The 26,225-nt window shown below is 44.0% G+C and overlaps 1 protein-coding gene across 1 annotated transcript in view; it reads right to left on the bottom strand.

The window, feature by feature from the left end:
* SLC24A3 (solute carrier family 24 member 3) overlaps positions 1-26,225 on the bottom strand; it is a 479,630-nt gene that overhangs the window by 18,279 nt on the left and 435,126 nt on the right. The window contains exons 10-15 of the mRNA XM_019462411.2: positions 23,433-23,566; positions 21,353-21,513; positions 20,306-20,576; positions 13,247-13,413; positions 9,950-10,064; positions 8,449-8,561 (exon numbers count right to left, since the gene is read on the bottom strand). Of these exons, the coding sequence (XP_019317956.1) occupies positions 8,449-8,561; positions 9,950-10,064; positions 13,247-13,413; positions 20,306-20,576; positions 21,353-21,513; positions 23,433-23,566 (961 nt within the window). The remainder of the gene's footprint in view (positions 1-8,448; positions 8,562-9,949; positions 10,065-13,246; positions 13,414-20,305; positions 20,577-21,352; positions 21,514-23,432; positions 23,567-26,225) is intronic.

Here is a 26,225-nt window from a genome sequence, read left to right as displayed (position 1 = left end):
AATTTTTTACCTGAGGTGAAATATGGCAAAGCTCTCAGGAGCTATTGATGTATATGGAGTTTCTTGCCCCTACCATTGAGAAAATAAAATTTATTCTCTATTTAAACAAGTAAAATGTCCCACTATGTGCATGATGGTAAAGGGTGCAGTGTGAATGGCAAACACAAAGTGGACATGGTCCTACACTCAGACTCTAGTAGAAGACAGATGATGTGGGTACCTAACCATCAGACAAGGTAGGAAACAGAATGGATCAACAGGGACATGGAGAAGAGATTATTACACAATCTGCAGCATGAGGCTGTATCTGGGCAGCAAATGGAAGGGCTAGAGACCTAGGTATGTCGTAGGGACTCAGAGTATTCTTTTGCTTACAGGATTTCCTCCTTGTTGGATGCCCTCTCAATCAAAGAGATCAAACTATCTGAGTAAAATACAAAAAAACCCACAGCATTTTAAAGAAAGCCACTAGGCTCTGAGGATGGTTTTGTTACTCTGTCCCTCCTTAATTCAGCTCACCTGGCTGTCCTTCCCTGCTTCTTGACCATTTACCTTTTAGTTTCTGACATAGTTAGGCTCAAAAATTTTCCTGATAAGATTTTACTACTTATAAAATACAAGATTCTAGACTACACAGTCTTAATCATATATAACCATTGGCTTCCTAATAGCCCCTAAGTTGTGAATATTACTGAAAAATAAGTAGACATCTTTCCAAAGACATGTAGATGGCCGATAGACACATGAAAAGATGTTCAACATCACCCATTATTAGGGAAGTGCAAATCAAAACAGTAATGAGGTATCACCTCACATCTGTCGGAATGGCTAAAATCAACAAGACAAGAAATGACAAGTATTAGCAAGGAGGTGGAGAAAACGGTATCCTTGTGCATGGTTGGTGCAGCCACTGTGGAAAACAGTATTGAAGTTCTTCAAAAAAAAAATAAAAAATCCAAATACCACATTATCCAGCAATTCCAATATTGGATATTTATACAGAGAAAACAAGCACACTAACTTAAAAAGATATATGCACCCCCATGTTTAATGTAGTATTATTTACAATAGCCAAGACATGGAAGTAACCTAAGTGTCCATCAATAGATGAATCAATAAGGAAGATGTAGTGTGTATATGTGTATATATATACATGGACTGAGTAAGCCACAGGAATAAAAGGCAGAGCATAAGGAATACAGTCAATGATATTGTAATAGCAATGTAATGGGACAGATGGTGGCTACATTTGTGGTGAACAAGGCATTATGTATAAACTTGTCAAACCATTAAGTTGTATGCCTGAAACTAAAGTAATGTTGTATGTCAACTATACTCAAATAAAAAAATAAATAAATACAAGAGGGATTCCTGGGTGGCTCAGTTGGTTAAGCATCCAACTCTTGGATATAGCTCGGGTCATGATATCACTGTTCATGAATTTGAGCCCACATGGGGCTCTGCACTAGCAGTGCAGAACCTGCTTGGGATTCTCTCTCTCTCCCTCTCTCTCTTCCTCTCTCTAATAAGTAAATTTTAAAAAAATTTTAATTAAAAAAATAAAAAATAAGTTAACAAGTATTTTCCTTTGAATTTTAAAAGTTCAAAATGAAATCTTTTCAACATATGGTGCTGAAACAACCATATGTCCACATTCTAAAGAATGAAGCTGCACCCCTACCTCACACCATATACAAAAATTTTGATTTCCCTGCGATTCATAAACTGTTTATAAATTATATTACTGATTTTGTGCTTTCAAAAGAGAGCACTACATTGGATGTCTGTATCCTGGAAATAAAATGAAGATCTCTCTGGGATGGAGTACAGAAATAGAAGCATTTGGAAGAAAATGCAACATGACACATCTTTCTCCAGTTTTCTGAGCAAACATTTCCCCCAGGAGCACTCTCTCGTGTGCCATGCCTGTTGATCACAGAAGTGGCCTGTTTCTTCTCCTGTCTTTTCCCCTTTACTTCAGTTAAGGGTGATCTTCAACCACAGGATTCGATGTGCACAATCCCAGCAGAATGACCAAAGTGACCCAATTATGTCATGTACAGATGGAAAACATGAATTTGGACTAAAAATCTAATAGGGCCTGAATTTCTGTCTTCATGATGTCACCCTGTCACTAAAGTCAGGAACCTGAAAAGCATATGTTTTCATGACTGTGGGTGTTACTGAGTGAGAATTATGTTTAATTTTCTGTTCTTTGAAGAGTGTTGGGAGAATTTCAGAAGGACAGGAAAGGCGGGCAGATATCAGGGCTCATTTATGGCAGACAATGTGCCTTGCTAAGTTGGGATTTCAGGCCTGATATCCACGTTCAGTCAGGGAGATTTCAAAGCTGATGGGGAGGAACTGGTTCATTTACAGGACGAATTCTGAGTTGTTATTGTTGTTGTTGGTTGAAAGGCTTTGCTTTCACATTATATGATTGCACCCTCTAACCACAGTAAAGAAAAAAATAACCACAATGGATCTTTGGTACACTGGAAGGATTTGCGTCTCCTGCTCCTGTCTGTCAATCCCTCCCTGGAGAGAGTCCATATGGTAAAAGTCTATTATATATGGATCAGTTTTCCAGGTTATTTAGAACACCATTTCTTTTCATCTTTTTGCTGCCTGCTTTTTTTTCAAAACTATTTTATTTATTTATTTATTTTTAAGAGAGAATGCCAATGCGGGGGGGGGGGAGGGGCAGAGAGAGAAGGGAACAGGGGATCCAAAGCAGGCTCCATGCTGACAGCAGTGAGCCTGATGTGGGGCTTGAACTCATGAACCATGAAATCATGACCTGAGCCAGTCAGTTGCTCAACTGCCTAAGCCACCCTGGTGCCCCCTGCTGCCCGCTCTTTAGCCACTATTCTCTGGTCTTCACCAGAGGAAACAAAAAGCAGTTGAAATTCACACAGGTCTGAATTTTACTTCTTTATAACTCTGACAAGTGGGGAAATGCAACAGGGGAACACACCAGATGGATCTGTTGGTGAACTCAACAGATCCACATCCAGTGCTCTGAGCTGGGTTAAGGTGCACAGAAACCAGGCAGAGATGGGGTGCTGATGAAGATAGGATCTAAAGACGGACCGGGAAATGAGAGACAGAGCATTGCATTTAGCAAAGCGAGAATCTCTGGAGGGAGGGAGACACCCAAGGCTGAGTGTGACTGAGTAACGATAGAGGGTCCCTAGTAGCACTTCAGAAGAAGTTATGTTGTGCTATTCACGTTATATTCAACACTCTTTTCATGGCTCAAGTATGTACATGCCCATACTATGTGCCGCAAGGAAGCTCGCCCTCATACGGCTTCCTCTGGTCAGAATGTCAGGGTAACGCCTGTTTGTTTTTTTTTTTAAAAAAAAAGAATGTGAGGGTGCCATGAAGCTGTCCTCCAAATCTCAGGAATGAAACAAGGACAAATGAAAATGTAAGGAATATTGCCATTTGCAAGAAACAATTAGGCACAAATAAAGAACTTCAAGGTGTTCATATTCTTTATAACAATTCCAGCTTTGGGAAAATAGCCTCAAATGTAAATACAGTTTTATGTAGAGTTTTTTTTTTTTAGATGTCTAGAATCTATAAGAATGATTTACAGAGATGTGTGTTGCATCATTATTTATAACAGTGAAAATCTTGAGGCAAGATGTGTCTAACAGCAGCATGGTTAAGGAAATTTTGGTATAAGTAAAGAATATGAAGTTGCCTTTAAAGATGATGTTTCTAGTGAGCTTTTAAGGAAATCTTGATATGATGTTTGATATAATGAGGAGTATAAAAAGCAATGCACATAACTGTAGAGTGGAGTGTCAGCTATATAAACCAATATGGAAAGGAAAACATGCAGAAATATTGAGAACTGATACTTACAGATCATATTATGCATGATTTTTATCTCATCCTCTGAACCTGCAGTCTCATGGGCAGCCACAAGCCACATGTGGCTGTGTAAATTGAAATTAATTAAAATAAAATGAAAAGAAAAAACTCCAAGTCTTCCCTTGAACGAGCCACATTTCAAGTTCTTAAAAGTCTCATGGAGCTAGTGGTTACTATATTTGACAGTACAACATACAACAGCTCCATCATTACAGAAAGTTCTACTGGGCAGAAACTGCTCCAGAGTTTTCTGGCATTGGTTTCTCTGATTTTTGATGAAGACCATGTGCTATTTTGATAATCAGAAAAAAGGAAAAACAAAGTCAAGTTAAGGTGACTCGACTGTAGAAAAACCCAGGAGATTGTCTGAGGAATGGCGAAAGAGAAGCAAGGTGATTTGTGATTTAAGGAAGCAGCTACTTTAATGAGAGAGATTTGATATAATCAATATGTTCTCAACGTGGTCACAGGAAAGATGTATTAACTGGGAGGGGGAGGGTCCACATATGACTCAGAAAAAGGAGCTCAAAGAGGCAGGATTGGTCAGTGTGCCCCAGGATGGCTGTCATGACAGGGAGAAGAGCCCTATGATACGAGCTGATGCCTCAGACAACAGCAACTCAACGGCTCCTGTAAAAGGTTGTCCATTAAATCCTCTTTCTTGTTTGGCCCCCACTCACAACCAGACACTCCAGACTTTAGAGACTGCTAGTGTCCACTGACATCCTCATTGCCTCTCCTTCCTGGATGCACAGCTAAACAAGTGTCCTGGATCCTTCTTGCATCTAGGTGGGAATGTTTGACTTATCTACACAATGGGTGGGAGCAGAGAGGACATATACGACCTTCAGTCCTCATCACAAAACCATCTGCATAATATCCCATGCCCTTGCTTTCTCTGCTTCCTGTGTGTCTATTGGAGAAGGACTCCGGGATGGTAGAACCACAGGATGAAACAAGCCCCACTCTGAGTCTCTGTCTGAAGAGCCATGGGAGCTGCCAGGATGGAAATATCTGCAGGGGATTTGGAGGAAGAAATAAATGTTTCTTGGGCTGCCCCAGTGAAGTGTTGGGGTTGTTTATGATACATATAGTAGTAGTGATACTTACTCTAACACATAAATTCTCATTTGATCTTCTATGCAGAACGTGTTAAGGCAGCAGGTCTGGTTACTTAATCCTTGCATGCCTCTAGGGGAGCCTAGAATGATGACAGATCCTCAGCCAATCCCCAAGAATGCGGTCCTTGGAATGTTCTTTGTGTTACTGATGAATGATGTTGTTTTGTGCTCCCAAAGCAATGGGGCATGCTGTACCAGCTTGTCAGGATTGTTTAGCGAGCTTTATGATGTATATCTGGGGTCTATGCTGGAATTCTGAATTTTGCTATCATGGCTGTATACTGAGCAGGAATGTGTCTACCTGACCAGCACTCCATAAAAGTCTCAAATTCCAGTGGACTGCCCTGGATAGAGATATCTCACACATGTCCGTACAGGTTGCTGCTAGAGAGAAAGCATGTCTTATGTGACCTGGTGGGGCAGGAATTGGTGCGTGCATCTGACCTCTCTGGATTTTTCCTGATGCATTTCGCTTTTCTGCTGCTTTTACTCCATATCCTTTGCTATAATAATAAACCTTGGCCACGACTAAAATCTGCTACTAAGTCCTGTGAATACTCCTGGTGAGTCACTGAACTTGTGGGTAGTCATGGGGCTCCCTAAATACCTCCCACCCATGGGAGGTACAGGCTCTAGTTATGGAATGAAGAAGTCATGGGGATGAAAAGTACTGCATAAGAGAATATAGTCAATGGTATTGTCATAGTATTGTATGGTCATTACACTTGTGGTGAGCATAGCATGATGTATAGATTTGTCAAATCACTACTTTGTACATCTGAAACTAATGTAACATTGTGTGTCAACTATACTTAAAAAAAAAAAAGAAAGAAACAGGGGCACCTGGGTGGTTCAGTTGGTTAAACACTGGACTTCGGCTCAGGTCATGATTGCACAGTTCATGGATTTGAGCCCTGCATTGGGCTCTGTGCTGGCAGCTCAGAGCCTGGAGCCTGCTTCAGTTTCTGTGTCTCCCTCTCTCTCTTCTCCTCCCCTGCTTGCCCTCTCTCTCTCTTTGAAAACTAAATAAACATTAAAAAAAAATTAAAAAGAAACTGTAAACACAGGGGCCTGGGTGACCCAGTCCAGTTAAGCATCTGACTTGATTTGGGTTCAGGTCATGATCTCACAGTTCAGGGGATCAAGCCCTGTGCTGGGCTCTGTGCTGACAGCATGGAGCCTGCTTAACATTCTCTCTCCCCCTCTCTCTCTGCCCCTCACCTTCACATGCATGCACACGGGCATACTCTCTCTCTCTCTCTCTCTCTCTCTCTCAAAATAGATAAAGAAGTCTAAGGAAAAAAAGAAACACACACACAAAAAAACCAAAAACCAAAACCAAAAACCAAACTACCTCCTACATAAGGTCTTCACCTAGGAAAACAGAACACAAATTGTCCAGAATAAGTATGCTTTCTATCTTGCACTTACATATCTTACTACCATCTGTTGACATTCTAGCACATACATCAAACTCTTGTGAATCTGGTTGATGTGAGTCTCTTCATAAGTGCCTAACTGACAAGAGTGTCACTCATAAAAATCTTAGAAATATTGTCTGGAATCCTGTGACTATCCAATTTATGATGTCCTTTCAGGGGCCAACCTGGAGGACACTTCTTCAGTGTCTCTTCTACATTCATCACTTAACATGTAATAAGATGAAGCCAAGTTCAAGGGCCATGAGTGAGATAAAAACAAAGGGTGTGCAGGGATCCCATTTAGTGGTGGGGTCCAGAAAGGAATCCTGAATGAAAGGGCAAAAGAGACCCCTGGAAGAAGGGACATCATTTCAAATGGGACGAGTGATAAGGTATGCGCATCTGAGGCAGAGTAGTCTGCAGGAGGGGAAATATAGGGCATCTTCAGGGACAGTGATTCTGAGGGGCGCTAGCTTGGCTCTAAACAATGTCAGAGGTGGCAGGTAGCTTGGGAAGTATGATGTTCAGGGTACACTGTTTGGGGGCTACTGAAGAATTGGCCTTTCTGGTGGGTATGTATCTGTTAACATTACAATCAGTCAAGGCTTGGTGGTCCTTATTCCTGGGCTCAAGGCCAGGAATGATTTTGAATAAGCATGACATTCTCCAACATGCCAAGTGCGTCTCTGCCTCAGGGCCTTTGCACTGACTGTTCCTTTTGCCTGGAATGCCCTGCCCTGCCCATTTCCCCATGGCTGGTTCTCTCTAGTTATTTAGATTTCATCTCCAAAAACCAGCTTCCCCCCAAGGTAATGTGGCCTCTCTCACCACATCATTACCCAATTTCACTGACAAAATAGAAGAGATCTCCACTCCTTAGAACATATTCTGCTTCTTTCCATCCCCTTATGCTTATCTTTATTCTCTGATGAAATCTCTCAGTCAACAGGTAATTTCACATGAACCAAAAACACGTAGACTTTCTGTATGAATTTTGATTTCATTGTAACTGGCTGGACACACCTTCCCTAGTTGAAACGGCCATTTGTCAAACAACTTTGATGACAACCCTCGTCTGAGCCGCAGGATTTTCTGCAGGATATACAATTACTGAACAAATTTTGCAGCTAAACTAAGGTAATGCTCAGTAACACACTGAGAGAGGCACTCAGCACTGGGTTGGGTGTAAACACTTTGGAGGCATGCTACCCTTTTCTTCCTGTGTCCAGGCAAAAATCTTGAATTGTAGTTTCTCCCTCAGTCCTCAGACAGTGTCGAGGACAGTGGTGCCATCAGCAGAGGGGGAACATTTTCAAAGAATGGGAAAGAGTGCCAGACCCTCCGGGTCGCTCACCTGCAAATCTACCTGAGGTCACAATTAGCTCAGGCTTGAGAAAGAGCACGGAGGCCATCGCCTCACAGTCTGTCACCAGATCCCTGACAGAGAGGGTCTATTATATTTTGTGTCCCTTCCTTCACAAATAAAATTATTTTGCCTGTAAAACAAATACACTAGACAGGGGTTGGCAGATGATGGCCCATGGGCCAAATCTGGCCCACCTCCTGTTTTTGCATAACCCATGAGTCAAGAATGATTTTTATGCTTTTCACTAGTTGAAAAAAATGGAAAGAATCATAGATCATGTATCATGACATATAAAAATTATATGGAATTGAAATTTCTGTTTCTATACATAAAGTTTTATTTGCACAGCCATGCTCATTAATTTACACGTTGTCTCTGGCTGCTTTCAGGCTACACAGCAGTAGGGGTGGATGGTTGTGATAGAGACTGTTTGGCCCTCAAAGCCTGATGTATCACAATCTGGCCCTTTACAGAAAAGTTTTGCCAGTTCTGTTCTTGAGTCCTGAACGTGCCCACAAGCCTGACTTTGGAAGGACTTGGATAAGAAAGAGTTCGTTTACCCCTCGATATTAGTAATACCGCATCTCCTTTGCCCTGAAAACAGTGTCCGTGTAGCCCTAGATTTAAAGAGAAATCACGGAGAAAACCCACTTACATAGGATCCATAATCCACAGCCAGGGTCTGCAGGGCCCATGGGAGACCAAGACCAATGAGGATATCAAACACGTTGCTCCCAATGGAGTTGGACACAGCCATGTCTCCCATGCCTGCGAGGATGAGAGGTCACTTGAGTTAGAAAGGAGATCTCAGGGTAGGACAGGGCACCCCAGAGGGACTCTCCCAACCCTTTCGTCTGATAGCCAGAGACTTAGCTGGTAGGTCTACTAGCTCATTTGCTAGGTGATTCCCTTCCCAGGCCATCACCTGTATTTTCAACAGCATATGCATTTTTGCATACAATGGAATGGAATATGACAAGAACAGAATAGAATGAGATGCACATTCTAGTGAGCTGTTGACCTTTACTTCAAACATGACCACTGGCTAAATGGGAATGATTCCAAACACCAAATAGAGTTCCAAAGATTCTGAAACACCCTTCTAGAAAGGAATAAACTTGATAGTTCTGTTAAACCTCTCATGAGCTCACCAATCCATATATTTTAGTACCATCTCCCAACTGCTCTGCACTGTTCTCAATTCTTCTAAATAATTGAGTACTATTAAGAAAAAATAATGTGGAGTGCCGAGGTGGCTCAGTGGGTTAAGCATCTAACTCCTGATTTCTGCTCAGGTCATGATCTCATGGTTTCATGAGTTCCAGCCCCACGTTGGACTCTGCCTGCTGACCATGTGGAGCCTGCTTGGGATTCTCTGTCTTTCTCTCTCTCTGCCCCTCCCTCACTCATGTTCTCTCTGTCTCTGTCTCTCTCTAAATGAATGAATAAATGAATGAATGAATAAATGAAATCAGCAAAATTTAGTGAGTACATCTAGAGGATACTATGCTAAGTGTTACGGCTGCACATTGTGTTTGTTGAAAACAAATGCCGTCTAGCACAAATCAGGCATATAAATTAGAGTGGTACTAGGGAAGGGCATGGCCATCTGGAAGGGGCGTCCACCTGTGAGCTTGGTTTTGAAGGAGCGGAGGGTGGGCCATACACTGATGACTGACCTGTGGCAACCATCACTGTCGAGGGTACTGCAGCTGGGCAGACCTTAGGTCATGGAGTCTGTCTTCTCTAAGCCTCAGTTTCCCTAATTCATAAAATGGGCATATGATTTTCCCTACCCCATGGAGTTGTTTAAATTAAATAAGATAACAATACCTAAACTGCTTTGCTCAGTGTGTGGCACTCAGCAAAGGTTAGCTATATTACATTTATTACTATTTTTAATAATAGAAGAATGGTAATACAACCTTCAGAAGAGGTTCTGGGTGCTACCTAGAAAACATCTCTGCCTTTCTTAAGGGTAGATCTTCTGGCTTATTTCCCTGTTCTTTTGATGCCAGTTAGCTTTTTGACCAACACAGCACTGAAGTCACCCATCACCCTGGTAACTACCATGTGGATCCCCCAAAGCTCTTCCTGCCCATAGGGAGGCCTTCCTTCCTCCCCTATCCCTGCCCCCATCTAACTGGAGGCCTCACCTTGTCTGGCCACGATGAGGCTGGCCATGCAGTCAGGCACACTGGTTCCAGCTGCCAGGAAGGTGATCCCCATGATGACATCAGGAATCCCCAGCGTGTATCCAATGATTGTGACCTGGATGAGGCAGGAAGAGGTGGTGAGCAGGGAGCCGGTGCCAGCCCCACCCACTTGTGGATCTTCTGCCTGACAAACAGAAAAGGTTGCAGTCTGGCTAGTCTGCCCAGGGAGCAATGCCCGCTCTCTGTATCAATGCAGAGGGCCAAGAACATTTCATGGAGCAGACTAGGACTGCAGGTCAGGGGACCGGGGTGCGGTGATGAAGCCCAAGTTTTCCAACCAAAGACTGGTGTTTTATACATGTTCCTTTCAGGCGAGGCAGCCATCTCGAGACAGGAGAAACAGTTTCTGGGAAAAGGTGATATTGGGACAGAATATTTAAACTCAGACTGGTCCTGGGAAAGAAACCCAGAATGGATGACTGCCATCCTGTGCCGGGAATTTAGGTATCTGAGTTCCAAGCTGCACAACTGGAATTCACAAGAACCTTAAGCGTGGGAACAACGGCCACACTATACTCGCTTATGTTGATTGATTTAATACTCAGACACCGTGCTAAGTGATGTTCATGGTTTTAACTTGTTAAAGTTTCACAACAAACCTACAAGGTAGGTGCTAGATTACCTCCACTCTTCAGATGGGAAGCAGAGGCAATGCTCAAGGAAGGCTGGGGACAGCCAGGCTCCTCTCCACAGGCAGCACCACCATTTGCATAGAAGGGGTTAAGCCAGAAGGCGGAAACAGGTGCTACCCAGGCAGTGCCTGCATTACGCAAATGTGCCCATTCTTGGCCCCTGATTTCCAGAGGGGGGAGGGGAAATAGGCAGGGAGTTGGAGAGGCTAGCTGTTGAGGGCCAGTGGTAAAATGGAGGCAACTGGTAAAAGAAAGCAATTCCCGTATGTTGACCTAAGGAGAGGTCCATCCACAGGAGCGGAGATGATTAGGTCATTTCACGATGCCACCTGAGCGCCTTCACTTTCCAGAAAATTAAGAGAAATGCAAACCATGTGTTGTAAGTAGCACACTCTCTTTTCAGCTCTACCTGGCCTCTCAGCCCCACTGTAAGAGACACCTATCCCTGACTTGGCTCCAAAGGTCACAGTTGCTCCTTCCCCATCCAAAGGTTTGGGGGATGGTAAACCGCTGGGATACCTGGCTTCTTCCTCTCAAACCAGAAAATGCCCTTGATGTCCATTCAGTGCAGGACTGATTTGGGGACGGCCTTGGGGCTCTCTGTCTCCCACTCTCCAGGGAGGAAAGTGAGATGCACTTGTTCCCAGGGACCTTTTGTGAAATGGAGCTGGCCAAGCTGTGTTTCTCCCTTCTTAACCCTCAGCTAGGTCCCTGCAGGGACCGGTTTGGCTCAGTGGCATTTGGTCTGGAACAGAGCTGGGGTTCCTGCTCTTGCTAGTGTCATTATTACCAGGTTTGCGGTTTTGTCTGGAGTTTGGGGAACCGATTCTCCAGGGAGCTGGGACCAAGTCTTGTATTTCTCCTTGTGTTCTCCCTTACTCTTGGCCATTTCTCAGAACTTCTTAGAACCTCCACCAGGGTGGAAGGAAGAAAACAGGAGGGGCAACTCCAGGTCACTTGGTAGGCTTGCAGGTTGGTAGACCTGGGAAAACCAGCTAGCACCTGGAGGTTAGGAACACCAAAACTATTCCCCAAACTCGAACAGAGACGGCACCCAAAGAATATATCAAATAAAAACATCAATGAATCCTGCATGGGGGAGAAACCCTACAAGATTTGGGTTAGAAAAAAATTATCTGCAGGGGCGCCTGGGTGGCTCAGTCAGTCAAGCATCTGACTTCAGCTCAGGTCACGATCTAGCGGTTTGTGAGTTTGAGACCCGCCTTGGGCTCTGTGCTGATAGCTCAGAGCCTGAAGCCTATTTCAGGTTCTGTGTCTCCCTCTTTCTGCCCCTCCCTCTTGCCTGCTCACACTCTGTCTTTGTCTCCCTCTCTCAAAAGTAAATAAACAAAAAAAATTATCTGTTGATGTTGAAGGCAAGGGATAATTTGTGAGTTAACTGTCAGGTTTACAAATTTGCCATGATTTCCAAAATAATCTCTTCAGAACCTTTTTTTTTTTTTTTTTAGCCCTTGGATTTAATGTTTATTTAGTTTTGAGAGAGAGACAGAGACAGAGTAAGCAGGGGACGGGCGGAGAGAGAGGGAGACACAGAATCCAAAGCAGCTCCAGGCTCCGAGATGTCAGCCCAGAGCCCGACGTGGGGCTCAGACCCACGAAATGTGAGATCATGACCCAAGCTGAAGTTGATGCCCAACCAGCTGAGACACCTAGGCGCCCCTAGATCTTGGGTTTAATTCTCCAGAATTTATATTACAGTTCTGTTCAATGTTTGAACCAGATTAATTTAGATTTGAGCAGTTTTGTCACAGCTTTTCATCTCTGCCTAACTCTGACTGGACTAGGTTTGCTCCCCAGTTAAAAAGCAGAGTTGTAAATGGGCAATGCACTCTGGATGGTTGTGTTGCCTTAAAATGGCTTTGGGGCAGAGGCTCTTTTGAGCCATAGCCCCACAACCAATGCCAGTCCTTGAATCATTATTTTAGCTTCAGAAAGGACCCTTGAGTGGTCTCCGGGTCTAATGACCTTATTTACTGGTTGACAGTAAACTGAGACTCAGTTAGGGGAAGTGACTGTGACAGAGGGAATTATTACTCTCTGATTCTTCATGCCTTTCCTTCACACCCTTTGCCTTGTGGCTCTGCTGTTCTTCCGGCTAGAGTAGGCAGAGTATATTTTCCCTACTCCCATTGATGTTGGGCACAAGTCACCAGCCAAGGCCCTAGGAGGCAACTCATGTTTCCACCAGTCCTCTAGCATTTCAATGATCCATCATGAGAAGAACATTCCCCGGGTAGCCACAGGGTCCAAGGAAAATGAGCAAACCTATGGAGTAGACATGAAACCCACCCACAGCCTGAACCAAACATAATCATGCTGTAGCTGGAAGGAGAACTGCTCCGTCGGTCAGTGCCTGCTAAGATGACTCAAACCACAGTCAACCTGTAGATATGTGAGCAGGAGGATAAATTCTTGTGATTCTAAACCACTGAGTTTAGGGATGGTTTGTTAGGCAGTTTCCTGAGGTAATGGCTGACTGATACAGTTACTGGGCTGAAACCCCACTCCCTATTCCCCTCTGATTGGAGCACATTTTTCCCTCTAAAGAGATCTAGCAATGCTGTGGGGTCCTGAGTCTACTCACCATCCACACCATCATGTAGGAGAAGGCTGCAATCCATAACGTGGAGGAAGCAAATGTCACCATGAACCACTTTTCCCAGCGTGGCTTGTTGCAGTTGGGTACCGTGAAGTATAAGACAAAACTCAGTGGCCAGGTGAATGCCCACTTCACTGTTTCCAGTTTTCCAGCTGGGAAAATTAAAAAGGCAGAAAGCACATTAGTTAGCTTCCTCTCTCTGTTTTACCAGCCCTCCATGCTGCTTGCCCCTGACATTTACAGCCTAATTGATGGCCTGGGAAATAAGCCTTATCACATTGTTCTTTACATAAAAGACACAAATGGCTTTCCACCAGCCATGAAACCTGGCGTTCAAAACCCAGTAGGAAAAAAAAAGGTATCCACTGCTCACCTGCTAGTTAGGCACCCAAATGACAGATATGTCACTTCTGAGCACACAGGGCTGGGAGGATGGTTTGGCAAATGGGGCCAGGTGGGAAAGGATGAGGATGATTCTCAGACACAAAGGGAGAGGAGTGTGTGGGGGTGGGGGTGAAGGTGGGGGAGGGGAGCTAGGCAGACCACCAGTCTGCCTGGGGTCTCTTCTCCCCATGATTAGATAACACAACCTTACAAGATTATAAAGTGTCAGTGGTCACAGCGCCATCTAGTGGAATTGCTCAATATTGTCTGTCAACTCACTGAAATCTTGAAAGATGGTTTGAAAGCTCTCAAAGTTGTCAAAATACTGCTTGGGGGTATCTCAAGCTGATACGAATTTGCAAATTAGTCATTGATTTCTGGCTCTCTAAATACCTGCTTTCAGGGATGAGGTGATGGATTGGCCAGTGATGACCTGATCCTATCATCTCTGTGTTGTCTGAGCTCTGTGTTTCAGGCATACCCATAAATGCTTATTTTGATGACTCTATTTCCATAAGTTCCTTGTCGTCTCAGATTTGACAACCATTTCAGGTCTCATTTGGCCTTTATTACAATCCTGCTTAAGGGCTAATACCTCTGGTAAGAAATGCATATACTCCCTGCTCCAATGGAGATAAAAGAACATTTCCACCTTCCAGAAAGTTCCCTGAGTCTCTTTCCAGTCAATCCTCCACCCTCTGCCACCATAGATTAGTTTTTCCTGTTGTCCACCTTCAAATAAAGAAAATCACATGGTGCATGATTTTAGTCAACATGTTTTTTGAGATTCATTAGTGTGTCAGGAATTCATTCCGCTTAGATCGCTGTATAGTCTTATTATACACAACTTATTATCCATCCTCCTGTGGATGGGACTTTGGGGTTGTTGCCAGTTTTGAAGTATTACAACTAACGTGGCCATGAGCATTCCTGTATACTTTTTTTGGTGGGCATGTTTTTACCTCTCTTTGGTTGAAGACCCAGGAGTAGAACTGCTGAGTCACAGGGTGGGTGTTTTTTCTAACTTTGTTAAGAAACTGTTGAGAAGTCTTCCAAAAATGATCGTCCCATTTTATACTCCCACCAGAGTTAAGGAGGTATTTTTAAAAATGACACTTTGAACAGTGATTAATAAACTGCTAAATGAAATTTATTTCGTAATTTTATAGCGGTATCCAGCACTTTCCCAGTTCGCTGCTACGAGATGGGAACAAATGCCACAGACACCAGGGACTGTTTGGCTGGATTTCAAAGCAAGAAAGCTGTCGGGGGACTTTTGTGAGCATTTTTACAAATGCTGTAGAATCCAGAACATAGTCAGACCCTTGGATCCCAAAGGTATCCTGGAGTCCTGCGTGCTGCTAAATCCTGTGATGTAGGGATGTCAGTTACGCATCTTGGGCTCTGGGGACTCCCTCACTGGCCTTCCAGTCTTCCTGAGGCCCCTGCACAGACAGACTTGGTCCAATTTAAATACACACACCCCATCAAAGTTATAAAGAAATACACCAATGGGAAGGGGAATGACTGCCATCTGGCTCTTTGTCATCCTTCAGAAATTCTTCAGAAAATTAAACAAACAAAAAAAGAAATCGGAACTTATGACTGCAGGAGCTTAGAAAATGATATTAAGTAAAGCTGGAAGCAGTACATGTTAGCACCAATGAATTTTGAGTTTTCTTCTCTCAGCTGCTTTAGAAAGTTCTGACTTGACTCTGGTTAGGGCCTTATATCTAGAAAAGAGTCTTCTGTTTCATGATATAGATGCTTTCTGCGAGTTATGGCTCCACTGCAAAACAAACATACAGCAGAAATTCAATCAGTATGGGGAACCTGGGTGGCTCAGTCGGTTAAGCATCCGACTTCTGCTCAGGTCATGATCTTGTGGTTTGTGAGTTCGAGCCCTGCGTCGGGCTCTGTGCTGACAGCTCAGAGCCTGGAGCCTGCTTCGGATTCTGTTTCTCCCTCTCTCTCTGCCCCATCCACCGCCCACGTTCTCTGTCTCTCAAAAATGAATAAACATTAAAAAAATCTTTAAAAATTCAATCAGTATAATCTGGAATGTAATGTAACAAATACAGCTCCTTCAGCAAACCCAGTGATACAGAAATGTGCTTTTTAAGTGATTTTGAGGAACTGCAGCAGCAAATAAGGAACATTCCTATATTTTGGTGTGTTCTTTTTCCTGTGGAAGTGTGTTTACCTACATTCACATGTAAACATTTCTATTTCTGTTAGTCAATGGTAAGGCTTTCTTCATGCAAGGATAAGAATATATGTTCAACTTATACTCTGCATAGGTGTATATGATTTACATATATGCCATATGAATTTAACCTCTATGTATATTATATGCACATATAAACACAGTGATGCATGTGCATATTTTAGCTAGCTTAAATTTCCATTTCTAAATAAAGAGGTAAAAATGGTTTCCTTTCCTCTCTGAGTCAACAGTATTTCTGGATATTTCCCCATCGTTTCTTCCATTGCTATGTGATCCAAAGAGAGTGCCCTGGGGACAGGTTTATTCCTTCATTTAACGAATATTCATTGAATGCTCCTCTGCCAGTGTGCACCAGGTGCCGCTTAAGGTTTTAAGGATACAGCCATGAATGAAGAAAACAAAACTCTCTGTGCATGAACCCAATGTACCAGTGATCATGTGATTTCTCGGAAGTCAGCCAGCAACTGAGAGATGAAGCCAGGGGACGTGAAGCGGGGACTCTGAGCATTACAGTATCCCTTTGAGTGTGACTTGCCTCTAAAAAGCAAAGGACCTGTTCTTAAGTTATACTCCTTACTGGGTTTTTAAAGAAGCTTAATTCTATTGAGAAGAAAAAGTCATTGCTCATTATCATAGGCCTAGATTAAATATATCAATTTGTTCTAACTATACAGGCAATAAAAATAGTTTAGAATGGAAAATCTAGAAAAATTTAAACAATAATTCCACCTAGGATAAACATACTCATATTTTGGCATACTTCTATTGAGTCTTTTTCTGTGGAAGTATGTTTGCCTATGTAAACATTTCTATTTCTGACAGTCAATAGTAAGAATTTCTTCATGCAACAGATATGAATATATGTGCAATTTACATGTATATATATGCACATACATATATACTGTGCATAGGTGTATATAAAAACATACATACGATATGAGCTTAGCCTATACACATATTATACGCACATATAAAAACAGGTATGTTAATATCTGTGCATATATCATGTAAGCATAAAACAGTATAGAAATTTATATAGTATATGAATAAACATGTTAGACATATACATTATATCAACATGTGCACACTGCACATATATGCACATGCTTATATTCATGCATGCCCATGTATGTGCACATATATGCATACACAAGGTATGTGTGCACATGTACATACATCATAGATATGCCTGTATTTACATACTTCTACATAATTTCTTATTATTTTTTTTAAATGTTTACTTATTATTGAGAGACAGAGAGACACAAAATGTGAGCAGGGGAGGAGCAGAGAGAGGGGAAGACACAGAACCTAAAGCAAGCTCCAGGCTCTGAGCTGTCAGCACAGAGCCCGACACGGGGCTCGAACCCACAAACTGTGAGATCATGACCTGAGCCGAAGTCGGTTGTCTAACCAACTGAGCCACCCAGGTGTCCCTCTACATAATTTCTTAAATACTAATTATGCTCATTATAATCAAATTCTGGAGAGAAGAAAGCCCTACAGCTGTGACAGGAACAAAGACAGCCCACGCCCCTGCAAGATTACCGTGAAAAGGAGAAATGTCCTCATTGTGTGGCCAGACCTTTTTCAGGCCAAAGGAACTTAGTGCAGAGGAACTGGATGTTCCTAGACTGAGTCCTCCCAGCTCCTCGAGTGGCCTCTGTTGGCCACTGCTTGAAGGGGTCTCCCTGCCCAAGGAAGGGTCTGCTGGACACTCAGATCAAAGTTCGTGAGTCCGGGAATGGGGTTTGGCCTCAGTTGGTGGAAGAGGACAGAGGATCATAATTGGACGAATCCACTCTCTGTTTCAAAGGGAGAACCTGGCTCTGAATGAGGCTCCCCTAAGGCTCAGGGGAGCTGTAAAGATCAGCCATGTGAGGGTGCTACTCCCTCACTGGCTCAGGTGTGGCCCACAGACAAGCGGCACCAGTGTCACCTGGGGGCTTGTTATAAATGCAGAATCTTGGGCCTCCTACCAGACCTTCGGAATCAGAGCCATTTTATCAAGGATGCCCAAGGTGAAGACCTTGGATTCCATTTCATGTCTTGGTAGCTCGGGCGGGGGGAGGGGTGGGGCCGGTGGGGGGGCGGTGGGTAGGAAGGCCCAGGAATGAAGCAGAGATCCTGAGGAGTGGCAGGACCATGCAGAGCATCCTTTCTCCTCTCATGCCTGTGCTTCCAAAGGATGTGGAGGCCCCGAAGTGGGCTTCCCGAGCCCTTATCTACAGCCACATCTCTTAATGTACGAGGAGACAAGATGGATGATGTAGCCGGAAGCCCCAGGCCTCCTCATCTGCAACTAACCTGAGACGAGAAGGGAAGGTGAGCAACAGTTACAACGTACCTTGAAACCTCAATGGTTGGCCTGGCATTTATCCCATTCAGGTTAGAAACACAAACAAGTGATCCGAAGGGGGCCCCTTTGTCCTACTAAGTAACGAGGCTCAGTTGTGGAAGCCAGACGTCTGGTGTCACACACGTATCTTTAATGTGAGGTAGAGGGGTGTACTTGGGGCTTCTGGGAGGCCGACATGGCCCCTTACAGAGAATTAATCAGTGAAAGACTTTAGCAAAACAGTTATTTTTAGAGCTTGGTTGTGGGCTGCCAGTGGTGAACTCTGAAAGCAAAGGCCAGGCTAGACAGAATTTGAGATGTAGGCCCCCAAGAGTCTATGCCCTGACTCTCAGAACCTGTGAAGGGGGGCTGAGCTACCAGTTCCATGACTATGCTATGCTATGTAGCAGAGCTGACCTCCTGATGGGGAGGTTATACAGTTGGGCCTGATCTAGGCCCCTCAAAATCTGAAGGGGAGGGCCAAGATATTAGAAGCGTGAGAAGCACCCAAAGCACCATTGCTAATTTGAAGAACACAGGCCTTCAAGGGCAGTGGGCAACCCCCAGCTGACAGCCAGCAAGGAAAGAGGACAGCCTTACAACCACAAGGAACCAGATTTTGCCAACAGTCTGCATGTGTCTGAGAACGATTGTCCCCAGGGCTTCTGGTAAGGACTAAGTCCCGTCTGCACCTCTAATATGGCCTTCGGAGCCTCTGAAACCCAGCCACACTGTTTTAAGCCACTAAATTTGTGGTGATTTGTTATGCAGCAATAGAAAATGGACATAAAAGTTCATAAGGGAGAATTAGAGGGGACTGGTCACTTCATCCTTAAAATGCTTTTGTCCTGGCTGATAGGGAAGAAGGTTGCCAAGAAATATAGCCAAAGGTGGAAAAATGGGTAATGAGCCAGTATACTTTTTTTCAGTCAAGATAACCTTCTAACAAGTAATGATTTAACTCTGGCTGGGCAGTTGGGGACTTTGGGATATAGGATCTGAGTGAACAGTGTCTAGTTAATTTTGGTAAACATTTGATGAGGCTGAGATCTGAGGAGCCCTGAGGGGGCACAGGAGGGCAGCTCTGGTCCAAGTTCAACTTGATGTCCCCTCACATCTGAAAATAGCACAGAACTCTGAGACTCCACACCCACATGCTACCATTAAATGGCCTTTCAAGTGGGTCAAGCAATCCTTCCAGAATTCAGTCCTCCTGGAAATTCAAACATCCTGGAGAAGTTGCACACATTAATTAAGCCTCACAGATTTGACCAGGGCACTCTTTCCTAAAGCAGCCAGAAGTTTCTGGAAGGTCTGGCAAATAGGTAGAATTCTTTGGGCTTGGTCCACTCATTCCAATAATGGGTGGGGTAGGAGGACAAGGTCTCTGGAATAGCCAAGTCATTGTTGGGTAGCAGTCAGGAGAGGACAACTGCCTTGGTGGCTGGGGTCCTGAAAACTATACATGCCTTGCTCGTCCCCTTCAAGGTACCAGGGAGATTCCCGCTACCAGTGTGACTGTATGAGATTCAGCTGGGGATGGGATGCTTTTGCTAGGTCTGTATCTTGGTGGTATTTTAGGTCATGGGAAAGGAGAAACCTGTAGGGGGGTGGGTGAGGGGTAGGAAGTGAGCAGAAGAACAAAAGCCAACTGGGAAGGCTGCACATGCTCCCCTAGACTGGCCTTGGCAGAACAGCTCCCCCAGCCAAATGTAACGGGATGGGTGAAGGTGGGTGGCGTGCTTCTTCCCTTGAGCACCAAGCTGTCTCCCCAACATTGTGAGAATTTCCTCCTTAGCACCAAAAGGTCCCACAGAGCAGCTAAGAGAAGATCTTTCTCCATGAAGTGTCGACAAATTTTACATTTTGTCAAAGAACCCACATTTCAGCTAATGATCATGTGTCACCATCTTGTTCATCTCTGAACCCTCTAAAACAGAGTCTTGCCCATGGTAGAATTTAATATAAATATTTCTATATTCATGTATAGAGATAGTTCTTTGAATTGGATGGCAAAAAGATCATCAAAGTCAAGGACATGTACTCAGTGCCCCAAAATAGCCCCCGATCCCAGCCCACACATAGGTCCTCTTACAGGGGAGGTCGAATGGTGTGTATGGTCCTTCATCATCATCTTCATCCTCCTCTTCCTCTTCATCATTCTCGTTGTTGTCATTGTCCTCATTCTCATTCTCTGTCTCGTTACCAGCCTCAGCAACAACATCATCCCTCCGAGTCCCATTCACACCTCTGTCTGGGCCACTGCTGGGCCCTGTCCCATTCTCCACGGTGTGCTTAATTGGGATTTTGATGGCCACCTCAGATTCTCCATTGGCGTAGGCCCTACTGTTTATGAGTCTTTGCCTCTGGAAAGAGAAAGTCACATTCTTACCACAGTCATAGGGACTGTAGATCCTTACAACTAGGACACCAGCTATTAGGACCTTTTTCAGGCTGTGACAGGGAGATGCTTCCAGAAGACTCTTCAGTGAAGTCTTCAGGGATTCTTCAAAGTAATAAGCAACTCAGACAACCTCCTTCTGGGAGGAAGGATTCATATGTTATGACCCACAGGAGTTTGCAAATCCCTTTAGAGAAAATATCCTATTTCTCCAATGTGCCCTTCATTTCTGTCAGCGTTCTCAATTCCCTGGGCACTGCACTATTATCTTTCTTCTTTGGACTGTAGGAATCACTTGGTCCATATATGAGAAAGCCACAAAAATGTGTGTATCGATATGGCTGCCACTCCAGAGAAAGGGTTACACAGGAGAATTCAGGTCAGAGACTACATTACTTTAAAGTAAGGCAACCTTGATTTAGCAACTGCTTCTGTGCAAGTTCACATCAAAGGGTTCTACCCATATGAAAGATGAAAAGAAAAAGGTAGGTAGAGGGGATAAGAAAGTTTTTCTATATGACTGGGAGCCTGATCATATCTTTCAACACGTGGACACGTGGAGAGAAGAGCAAGAAATAGGATGTACAGCTGGCTCCATCAGCAAAGATGTTGGGAAATATCTGAGGAATATTATTGTGTTCAATGTTGAGTTTGGTATTTCTGTTTTCAGACCAACGAATGTCCTCCCCTTCCCAAAGTCTCCCACCCTGCTCAGAGGCTAACGCAGTGTTTCCCAGATACCTCATTGATCAACATGCGACTGGCCATGGAGAGTCGGGTCTTGGGGGGGAAGTGGCTGGTGATCATGATTCGAAGTCCAGCCTCAGAGAAAGAAAGCTGGTGAGGGTAGGCTGACAGCAGCTCATCTACCATGATCACTGACGCTTTGCGGTGGAAATTGGCTAGGGAAATTAAAAACACAAAGTAAAGAAAACATTGAGGCTAGGAGCAGGAAGGAGATATTAATTTAGACTTTTTTCCCTTCCTTTTCTCCCCTTTCCTCCCCTCCTCCTCCCTCCCTCCTATCTACTCATTTATCCATCCATCCATCCATCCATCCTCTCATCCACCCCTCTATCCTTCCTTCATCTACCCAATCGTCCATTTATCCATCCATCCATCTACCCACCTGCCCATCCTCCCATCTACCTTTCCTCCCTCCCTCCCTCCCTCCCTCCCTCCCTCCCTTCCTTCCTTCTTTTTTTCCTTACTTGCATCCATCCAACCATCCAACCACCTGGCCATCTATCCAAGGAAGGCTGTAGTGGGCAAAATTTGGAGAAGAGTCAAACTCTTCTTTCCATAAGGGTCATTGATATAGCTTATTTGAAATGTCTTGAAACAATTTAAGCATCATTCACTGGCACAGTAAGAATGAGTGATAACCTAAGAGAATTCTTCTGTGTCTTCAAAGGATTTTTTTCCCTGGGCACAGGAAAGATCCCAATAATATTTAGTAACCCTTTCTGCCTTTCAAATGTCAACAATGTTCAATGTTCTGAGCTGTTAAAAGCTGCAGAACTGACTTTAATGTCCAGTGGAGGGCTTAGTGGAGAAACACGAACACTGCTGTAGCCCAGTCTACGAGCAGGGCTGACAAACAGGTGTAGGTGGCTGAGCTGGCCACATTACAGAGGCCCAAGGTCCAGTGGGACCAAAATTGGTACACAAGATTTGCTGACAGGCCTGATAAAAAAAGTTTCACCAAGGCCCAAGTTCCCTCTCCATGAATGTGCAATTCAAGCACACAGCTCACAGGTACCTGGACGTACACTCTCCTGGTCCTCACTCCTGTTTTCCAAGCCACTAAACCATCAAATGATCTCTGGAAACACTGACTAATAGGAGGTAGCTCTTTTTGGTTCCCTAAGAGTATTCCTTTTATGGTTAAAACCTCTCCGGAAGAGATTAAATTCTGATGTGGGATGGCACTGAATACTCTAAAGTCTTTGGTTAAACATAAGTAGAGAAGTGTGTCACATAATCAATTTTCAAATTCAAATAATTACCCACAGATTTCAAACTCAGACATATATTTGAAAATAACATAGATTTTCTAATTTCTTTTTTGTTTTTCCTACAAAGCAACCATATGGGACCAAGCAGAAATAAACCCACACATTTTTGGAGGAAGTTAAAAGAAATTAAGTGAAAAACAAAACACATTCTAAGGCAAATGTAAATTACAATTTTCTATGTTCCTCTAAGAAAGAATATTATTAGGGAGCACTATCTTAGTTCTTTTAGTATATCAACTGCTTAATGGAATGAGAATCTATTGACTACAAGAATTACTTTGTAAAAAAAAGGGGAGGGAGTAATTTACCATGTCATTTTTCAGCTTGGAAACTGAGGTAATGTGGACTGAAAGTGAATTTGGATATAGTAATACACTAACAACAATTATCGCAAATGGAATATTTTATATATTTTATCTCCTCTACTCGTTAAAAGGTTATCCCCATTTGGGAGAAGAGAAAATTGAGGCCCACTTGCTTCATGGTTATACAGCCAAATTGTGACAGTCAATACCTCAAACCACCCTCTCTCCCCAGTCTTCTCTCCTATATGGTCCTGTCCTAATTCTCCCTCCCCCTTGTCACTCCCAGCAAATGTTTTGCTCAAAAACTTCGGGAAACTTTCCCAGGCAGCTCATCACCAGGTATGACTGCCCCAGGATGTAGCCAAAGGGAGGCAGGGGGGACCAGACCCTTCTCTCCTTTGGTCTGCTCTGGGACAGGCAGCATCCGGCCAACCCAGCCATGGCGCCCCAGGCAGCCTCCCAGTGCTCCTTCCTTGGACCCAGGCTCCACGCGGTTACCTTTCTTGAGTAGCACCACAGTTGCGTCACAATTGCTGCTGTCATCGATTTCTGCATTGTTGGCTAAGCCGTTGACCATGTTTCCAGTACCTTTCGTTCTCCTTTCGAAGCACTGATGGATGCAAGCGTTATATCTGAACAAAGTAATGAGCAGAAGGAGTCTGTCAGCTTTTGCTGCTGCCCCATTTCCCATCCCCCATCCAGTGTTGTGCATAGCTCCCAGTCCTGGTGTGTTATTATCATTGTTATTATTTTGTCCTCCCATTTTCCCTGCAGAAAATGCACACTGTCCTATTTTCCAATTTAAGGATCTATGGTAAATGAAAATAAAACCAACATTACATAATAAATAGAGACCCACTGCTTTCTTTGCAGCCTCTTCAAGGTCAATGGAGGCACCCCAGGATTGAGGTCCCCTGCTTGCAGTCTGTGTGTGGAAGGGTCGCCATGAGGCTCAGTGGGATGGGCAAGGTCTACCTTCTTTTGGCCATGTCTCCAGGACCCACTGCTCTCAGGGACCTGCTCAGTGGGGGGAAGGAGGAAGGAGCAGGTGTCACATCCACGCTGCTACCCAGTGTGTCACAGTCTGGCTGGCACTCTAGGTCTCTGTCTGTGTTTGGTTTTCTAAAATCACAGGTTGGGATCCTGTGAATCTCTTGTTAATGCTGTATTAGGGCGCCTGGGTGGCTCAGTCGGTTAAGCATCCGATTTTGGCTCAGGTCATAATCTCATGGTTTGTGAGTTCGAGCCCCGTTTTAGGCTCTGTGCTGACAGCTCAGAGCCTGGAGCCCGCTTTGGATTCTGTGTCTCCCTCTCTCACTTCCCCTCCCCCACTCACTCTCTGTCCCCCTCTCTCAAAAATAAATAAACATAAAAAAACTTTAATGCTGTGCTATAATTCCAGGTCTGATGGGCTGCTGGCTTCATAGAAAAAATTCTGGGCTATGATCCTTAGAATGACTGAGTGAAAACATTGTGCAGTTCATCTTACATGTGTGTTAAAAAAGGAAGAAGCTTATTCAAATTCCTAGCACGTTTTTGGCAGGTAAATGTTCTGGTCCCTTTATCTTTAGTATTAAAAGACCTCACCCCCCTTACCAAAGAGGAATCCTAGAAAACTCTTGGGGAAAGGGAGGGGGCATTGTTCCCAGGGTGTTGTAGGCCACTGCTGCTTTTTGCACCGCTCGAAGACCTAAAGGCCTTGGTGGCTTATTGGCCATGGGACAACCCACTGAGGTGTCTCTCCAGCTTGATCTCTGGCCTCCCAGAGGAACTGCAGCCAGGCATGGCAACTCTAAATTGCCAGCTGGCAGGCCACTCAAGCTGTATTTCCTCACACAAGCTTCTCTTCCACACCCTTTTTGCTGCTGCAGACAGGAGGCTCTGTGGAGAACTCTTCACTGAACCTATACTTCAGTCAGAGCAGCACTGGGTGGCTGGGCCCACTGGGATATGACAGCTATCGTGGAATAGATGGAGGGACCCTCTGTGGCTGGACAGCCCCTTCCTGTACTCCCTGGGAGTTGCGGTTCACCCTCCATTATGTGAGGGAGAGAACATAAAACTAGTCAAAGGTAATGGTGGTTTCTGTGAAAAGGGAACCGGGCAGGCCAATCCTAGAGCACTCTTTATAAGAGGTGGAGAACAGAACCAGAACATCACTATTTTGCAAACCTAAAGAAATGATGGAGCTAGATCCTGAGCATCAGTGGCTGCCAAAACCACAGACAGGAGACATCAATGTGCCTGTTGATGGCAGAATTCACCACCACTTGGGACACAGTCTACCTTGAACTGGATTGATGGCTGGCATATAGGAAACACAGAGGTCAGAAGAACAGGATGCACCATAGCCCCGGATGTAACCAACAACTTCCAAACTGTGGGAGCCTGTGTAGCTAATAATCTAACTTTGTCGAAGAATAAATTGCAAGGAAAAAAAAAACAGATGGGGGATTTGTAGATTAAAAGTTGGAGCAACTCGGGGCACCTGGGTGGCTCAGTTGGTTAAGCACTTGATTTGGGCTCAGGTCATGATCTTGTGGTTTTTGAGTTTGAACCCTGCATCAGGCTCTGTGCTGACAGCTCAGAGCCTGGAGCCTGCTTCAGATTCTGTGTCTCCCCCTTTCTCTGCCTCTCCCATGCTTATGCTCTGTCTCTGTCTGTCTCTAATAAATGAACATTAAAAAAAATTAAAAAGAAAAAAAGGGGCACGTGGGTGGCTCAGTTGATTGGGCAGCCGACTTCACCTCAGGTCATGATCTCACGATCTGTGAATTCGAGCCTTGTGTCTGGCTCTGTGCTGACAGCTCGGAGCCTGGAGCCTGCTTCAGATTCTGTGTCTCCCTCTCTCTCCGCCCCTCCCCTGTGCATACTCTATTTCTCTCTCTCTTTCTCTTTCTCTCTCTCAAAAAAAAAATAAACATCAAAGAAAATTTTTTTAAGTTGAAACAACCAATTATAACAAGTGACATTTATTTGGATTCTGATTTTAAAAAGATTTATGAGATTAAAAGAAAATTGTAAGAAATAACATTCATGAGATCATTAAAAGTTTGAACACAGATTTGGTATTAAATACACTAAAGAAGTAGCACACACTTTCGGGTCTGATAATGACGCGGTGGTTGTATGAAAAGTGAGTCCTTTTAGAGATGTGTACTGAAATTTTTATAGATGAACTGGTATGCTGTCTGGGGCTTCAAATCATATAGAGGGAAGGAAATGGATAGGGGTGTGGGCTGCTGGCCATCAGGGCTGGTGATGAGCATGGGGAGTTTGTTATACTATTCT

The sequence above is a fragment of the Panthera pardus genome, unplaced genomic scaffold (genome assembly GCF_024362965.1).
Source record: "Panthera pardus isolate Hobbes unplaced genomic scaffold, ASM2436296v1 HiC_scaffold_25, whole genome shotgun sequence".
Lineage (NCBI taxonomy): Eukaryota > Metazoa > Chordata > Mammalia > Carnivora > Felidae > Panthera > Panthera pardus.
This window is presented reverse-complemented; position numbering and strand designations above follow the sequence as displayed.